Source organism: Cyprinodon variegatus, unplaced genomic scaffold (assembly GCF_000732505.1).
Source record: "Cyprinodon variegatus isolate N-32 unplaced genomic scaffold, C_variegatus-1.0 Scaffold641, whole genome shotgun sequence".
In the NCBI taxonomy this organism is placed as follows: domain Eukaryota; kingdom Metazoa; phylum Chordata; class Actinopteri; order Cyprinodontiformes; family Cyprinodontidae; genus Cyprinodon; species Cyprinodon variegatus.
Window position 1 is genome coordinate 278,247 of NW_015151094.1, and position 6,999 is coordinate 285,245.

A 6,999-nucleotide genomic window follows, 5' to 3' on the forward strand; every position below is an offset into this window, starting at 1 on the left:
CCCGGTTGACTAAATTTTTACATAGATTGAGGTTAGTCTTTATTAGTGACAAATATTATGCATTTTATCTGATATTGTTTTAACTTTTGTTTTCTTAACTCATGTTATCTTTAGATAATATGAAGATCTAAGGATTTAGATATATGAAAATGCTCAGTGCTAAAATTGATCTCTCCTGTTACAGCAAACAAGACCCTATTTTAAATATTTTTCTAGAAGACAGGGAGTCCTCACGGGAACTCAACAACACTGCCCCCTAGTGGTGGGACTGCATATTTTACACAACTTTCAACAACAGCTCTAATGAGCTAGTAAATCACTTTAATTCATCAGCTTATTTTTGTAATGAGCGAAACTTTAACTTATAAATAGCTAATGACTCATTAGGATCATCATGTGAATGAAGGTTAAAATTCAATCCTTGTCAGTGCTGGAGTCACTTTGGACGACATGTAGGCCCCTTCATTAGGCCCCCATTGCCACAAATACCCCTCCTTCTGCATCTAGCCTAACCCTAATGGTTAGAGGTCGGTTTTTATTTTATTGGGACGAACCGCATCATCCTGCCTATTAAAAAGGTCAACAAGAAGAGGCTCATCAGAGTAGATTTAAAAGTGCAGCGGGAGGTGTTCGATCATTCTGCAAAGATGCTTATCCCCAGAACATACCTAAAACACAAATTAGCCAAAATACATTTGGATGCTCCTCAAGACTTTGAGGGAAATATTTTGTGGAGTGACCAGATAAAATAAATTCTTGTGTGCTTCTCATTTGGACTGGAGTCAAACTAAAACTTTACTGAAGTATATCGAATGCGGCTGGATGTTCTGGAATTCCTTTGGTGCTGCAGGACCTTGATGACCTGCTAATTTATGAATCAAGCTTCGTGCAATACACCCCGAAGCAGAATGCCCTGCTTTAAGCCAGAGTTTACTCGGGTTGTGCAGCAGGACGATCACTGAGTGCACACAGCAAGTCTGAGTGGCTGAAAAACAGTTTTAAGGGTGGCCTTTAGCACAAATTTTAATCCATTTGGGATGGTGCAGTGGGACTATGACATGAAATCTATGCAGCATAGCTGGATTTAAAATAATTCTGCAAATAAGTTTGGACAATAGTTCCTCAAGCATAAAATACATATGTTTAGGGGGAGTCATTTTACACATGGGGCATGATTAATACGTGTTAAATGTTCAGGTCATGCATGCTTTTCTTGGTCTGAAACATTTAAGGGGAAATTTGAGAGAGAAAATACTTGATAATGGCACAAAATAAAGCTGGAACTCCCTTTATTATCACCAAAAAACAAAACAAAAAAAGCAGAGGAGTTAATTAGAGAAAGTACAATTTTTATTATCAGCTTGTAAAAACCTAAAGATTAAAAAAAGATCAACGAAACCATAGTCTTGTTTTGTTTTGCTTTTGGACATCCACACAAAATCAACATACTTTAAAAAGTTTCTAGTCACAATCTTAAATAGTCTGTATAGCAAAGTTCTGCAATTTAGAATGATGCCTGTTTTCTATACCAATCTCCACATTAATCCTCTACAAAAAAAAAAAAAAAAAAAAAAAAAACATTCAGTAAGGAGAAGTAGGAAAAAGTTTCTCTATTTCACAAAAGTATTTTCGGTCTGGGATTATTTAAGCATTTCCGAATCGGATTCCTCTTTGAGGTGTTGAGAATGAAACAGTGTCCAGCTTGAAAGAGCTCCTTTGTGTCGCTGAATGTTTGCATTGATGACTGAAAGACATCTTCCGCCTCCATTTATCTATTTACTACATAGTGTTGAATTCATGTTAATTCAAAAACATTTAAATTAGTGGAAAAAATTGCAGGGGGGGAATATAAAAAAAAAAAAGTCTAATCACCCAAAAATTTAGCGAACCCCATGCAGTACTTCTGTGGACCCCCTAGGGGTCACGGGCCCCCTGTTGAAGACCTCTGATTTAGAGTTTAAAATATATTTTAAACTTCCAGTTCTAGAGCATACTGCTGATTATTAGGAGTGCAAAACTATTTCTCACAAACAAACAATGCTTTCACGAAAAAAAACCTTTGGTCATTCTGACACCTTAGACACAATCATACAAGGAGTGACCTAGTGACTGCCACAGCCCGAGCACTCTTTAAAAAAGAAAATCATTCAATTAATGTCAGTCAATCAACTATACAAGCAAAGATTATATTTTCCCTTCAGTTAGTTATTGATTTTCTCTAAAATTAAAAAAGTGGTATATATCCCATCACCAATTAGTTCCCACAAACTAAAGAGAGCATGGGGCTCTTAAAAAGTTTTCAAAAATGATATACATTTCTTCTCGCTGAAACTCATTTCTAAGAAAAACTTTCATTTGATTGTAAGCATAACTTAAGTTATCTGAGCAGATTTTTTTTCAACTATCCTAAAAATAAAGGTATAGCTTTGGACTACTCTGCATATGGAAGACTATGAAGATATAACGGAATTTGCAGAAAACATCTGAAAACTTCAAAGTTAAAATGGTCAGTGTCATTAAAAAAAACACACCCTAAAATGGAACAAATCCACCACTAAAACCATTATACCATATCTAACAGCATGACTGGATTTAGACTAGTAATATCATATTACTTAATTTAGTAGAAACTTTTTATTTTAGGACACAGACGTTCCATCAACTTTTTCAAATCTAAATCCCCATAACCTGTCAGTAAATTATTAAATCACTGGGATGGGCTGTCAACAACTTTATAGGTTTGCTCAGATAAGACCTGTACTTCAGCATAATTCTGAGCAGTATGGCAAACATTATCCTGTCATAAATGTATAATATAAAATGACACAGCTGGAGATGTGTAGCAAATTTTTAAAAAGTACTTTTGTCTTTCAAATATAGTTATGCTATAATCTAACTTTAATGAACTCACATCTGGATCAAACAATGGGTTATAAGAGAGGTTCCTGTGGAACATAATTCTGCTGTGTCAGAGCAGGAACCAAACAAATACAAACATGCATATCATTATCCTGTAGGGACTGGATTTAGACTGGACACGTCTGCTGCAAAAGAGGGAACTACGGTCAAAGGCCAACACTGATGTAATATGCAAAATATTAGATGTTTCAGAAAACCAACCCCCTGTATTGCAGTAAGGAAAAAGAATGTGACCAGAATGGAGGAGCTAGATGAGTTTAAAAGGTGGGAAATTGTGGAAGAACTGTCCCAGCAGAACCCAATAAACCTACAACCAGAACCACAAAGAATAAAATATAATTAGTCGTTAAATCGGACTACACCTAAATCAAACTGAGAAACTGTTACAAGACCTAAATATTGATGTTTACAGCCACTTTCCATCCAGTATGACTGAATTTCAGCTATTTATCTGGAGGAATTAAACCAAATTTACACATGTAAATGCATGGTCCAGAAACTCTCGAAGCTATAACCTCAGGAAAAAAACAAAACAATCAAATATATAACTAAGAGCATATGGATAACATATTTAGGCAATCCTACTGCTTAAGAATCCTGTTGATTGTTTGCTTATATCCAGACTAGACAAAGCTTCTCAGATGACAAAACAAGTACCTAGTCAGTATAAAGTGGGGGTGGGGGAAAAACAAGGCATATCTGTGTGACAATTAATGTCTGATGGGTAACAACGGTTCAAAAACATTTAAAAGCTACTGTAAAAAAAGGTGGATCCAACTCCTGCAACCTCTAGGAATTGAGAAGAGTGATATGCAAAACTGTTTTGAATATCTAGAATGTCATCTTAGCGCACTTAAACAGGCATTTAGTCTCTTAGTTATCTTAAAACTTTTCTCCTCACAGTGGTCTTGACTTTATAGAATAGTATACAGCTTATTTGGAGATCTCAGCTGTTTGGCTGACCAATGTCCACAGTAACGTTCACATAGAGAGGAGGCCTCTCAACTGATAAAGTCTTATAAGAGCAGCTGTTGAGTCCATCACTTCTCCACATCTTCAAGGTTTGTCCTAACAGCCGCATCCTAGAAAGAAAGTAAGAAATATGGAACATGAATAACAAGGTCAACTTATGTCAACTGATTGAACAGGCTGGAAGTAAAAGAAAACAAAAATCCTCAAACCCAGCATTTATTTGCTTTAATTGTTTCAACTGAACTTTCTCACCACAATGTGAATCCCAGCCGTGTTTGGAAGCGACCAAGACCACCTCATAAAAAGGTATTGGTCCGGCTGCTAGATGCTGATCAGGGTTCACTTAAGGGTATTCACACTAGAGCTGAAACAATTAGTCGGCTTAATCGTGATTAAACGATTATTTAAATAATAGTCAAGTAATTTAGGAATCGATTAATCGTTCACGTGAGTACAGAGCCTAATACATGCCCTAAGCTGAAAGAGCAACCCACTTAGGGCAGTAATTGCACCAGAATTGTAAAAAAAATTATATATAGTTTAAATTCAAGATAAAAAAAAACACTTTGTCTGTCAATATGCTCTATGCAGAACTTGTCAAGTGGTGTGTGTATATATATATATATATATATATATAGTCTCAACTTCAAAAGACAACCTTAACACATCGGACATGGCAGCAGAATTGTGTCAATAAGCTTCCTCAGGTTTCCATTGTACACAACTGGCTTCCACTTAGTTCCTAATTTAGGTTACTTTTAAAGGTGGAACAATAAAACAGAACAGAAAACAATAACACAAACTGAGACAGGACCTAAACTATCAGCTGGACATTTATCCTGAGATGAAATTTATTTTATTTCAATATTTATCTCTAATTTGAGACTAGCTATAAAAAGTCCTGTCCCTTATTATATTTATGAGCAAACAAAACTCAATGAAGCAAATAACCACAGGAAACACACTGACCTGTCTTTGTTAATCTGATTTCCAGTGTCTCGTTTGTGAAACACCATGGTGTAGCGCGCTACATCAGCCGGGGGGCGCACAATCGTCATTTTTTGCTGTTCAACCCTGTAAATCGGACCAGGAGGAATGGAAGATGAAGTCTTATTTGTCTGTTTCATATGTAACAGCAAACGTATTATATTTCTCACCTGACCCTAAGGTCATCATCTTCTCCACCCCATCCCCAGTAGTTGTTTGAGAATCCATTTACTTTAAAAAACTGGTCTTTGGTCATGGCAGTGACTCCACCAAAGTAGCCTTTGTAGCGCAGCCTGTGGAGAAAAACAAAGAGTAGAAACAGAATTAAATTAAATTATTCACCAAAAAAGAATGTAAGCAGTCACACAAAATTTATTAACTTTCTTTTTCCATTTTGAGAATATTCACAAGCTCCTGAGCCTTACCTTCGGTATGTAATATTTGAGAAATGCACCTTAACAGTGCTTTTCAGATATGACTGACAGAGGTACAAAAGACAAAGGGATTCCCAAACTCAGCTGAAGTTAGTTTCAGGTTAGATATTCCAAACTTGACAAAGACCATTTGATTATCAGCGCTGCTTTCTGGCCTTTCTGGCACACTTCGTATTGTCCAATTTTAAAATATTTGACATTTTACATGATTTCTTTAGATAAATATTCATGACCTAATTCAGCAGCTTGGAGGTCATTTGACTGACAAAACTAATGTCAAATCAATATATGAGAATGGAAAGTGCCACACTTGCTTCTATCCAGTTTAAATGCATTTTCAATTCTTAATGATCTTTTATAATGAACCGTCATGATTTTGTTGAATTTCCACAATAAATATATAATCATAAATAAAAAAAAAAGCTATAAAATTGGACAAAAAGGACTTCACCTTGTGTTTACAATCTAATATAATGATATGATACTAACTTTCAGTCACTGGATCATAATACATGAAAGATAATAATATTAGTTATTAACTTTCCTAAATATCAGAAAAAACAACAACAAAAAAACAACAACAAAAAAAACCTGAATGTTGAAAAACTAAATCACATCAGACTCTGTATCAAACTAACCATATCAATGCTTTTTTTTTTCACCGTGTTTTTTTCTTCTCTGAATGGAAATGGAATTGTCATGACAGCTGTACAAAACTAAATTTCTTTTTGTATACAGTCTGTGTATACAAAATGACAATAAAGTTTGTCTAAGTCTAGTTTCTCCAGAGTGTTTGTCTCAGAAATTGATAGTCCTCAGTGAATCCCCTTGTGGAGAAGGAGTGTATAGGCTGGGAGCTGCTGACATCAGTTTTTCTGGATGATGTTGCAATAAAAATAATGAAAATTTAAAAAATCCTCAGGGGGTGAAAATCTATCAAATGTGTATGCATGAGTCCTGTTGATCTTGTGAACAGCTCTTTTTAGTCTGTCCACATCAATCAAAGAAAAAGATATCTTACACTACACTTACACTATGTTTATTCACATGACACTATAATTCATTCTTAATCTACCAAAGCTCACTGGATACATATACACTTTAATGTGGAGCAAGAAAAAACTATCAAGGACCAGACTTAAACAACGGCATGAAATGAGCATGTCACAAAGACTGGCATGTGGGTCAACCAATAGATCATCCCCCAAGAACTCGGATCGTCCACCATAACTTTAAGACTGTAATTCATATACATACTTGTATCCTGTAGCATTACGGCCAACTACCAGGTGTTTGGGCTGCTGGTCACAGATGTATAAATTGTGATCATTCTCAGGGACCAGATCAACATCATGGAAGATGAAGCATCCCCAGCTAAAGTCCTTAATTGCCTCCAAATATCCAACATTAAGTAACTTTGCTCGGTTGAAGGTCGCATCACCAGCCTTCAATAAAGCACAAAGGAAAAAGGGAAAGAATTAAAACACTAGATTTTCTATTTAGTTTAAAGAAGATTTAACATCAAATTTCTGTCCAATCTTTATCTTTTATTACAGTCATATATGGATATACAAAAAAAAAGTGGGAATCTTTTCTTTAAAGGAGAAGTTCGGTTTTTTACACTTTAAGCCCATTTTCTGTAGTGTCCAGGATGAAATCGAATGATCGACACCAAAAGTTTGACAAT

At 35.4% G+C, this 6,999-nt stretch overlaps 1 protein-coding gene across 1 annotated transcript in view; it reads right to left on the reverse strand.

The window, feature by feature from the left end:
- Positions 1-1,338: 1,338 nt before the first annotated feature.
- b4galt4 (UDP-Gal:betaGlcNAc beta 1,4- galactosyltransferase, polypeptide 4) overlaps positions 1,339-6,999 on the reverse strand; it is a 15,977-nt gene continuing 10,316 nt past the window's right edge. The window contains exons 4-7 of the mRNA XM_015393444.1: positions 6,570-6,757; positions 5,049-5,171; positions 4,861-4,965; positions 1,339-4,001 (exon numbers count right to left, since the gene is read on the reverse strand). Coding sequence (XP_015248930.1) covers positions 3,866-4,001; positions 4,861-4,965; positions 5,049-5,171; positions 6,570-6,757 — 552 coding nt within the window. The 3' untranslated portion in view covers positions 1,339-3,865. The remainder of the gene's footprint in view (positions 4,002-4,860; positions 4,966-5,048; positions 5,172-6,569; positions 6,758-6,999) is intronic.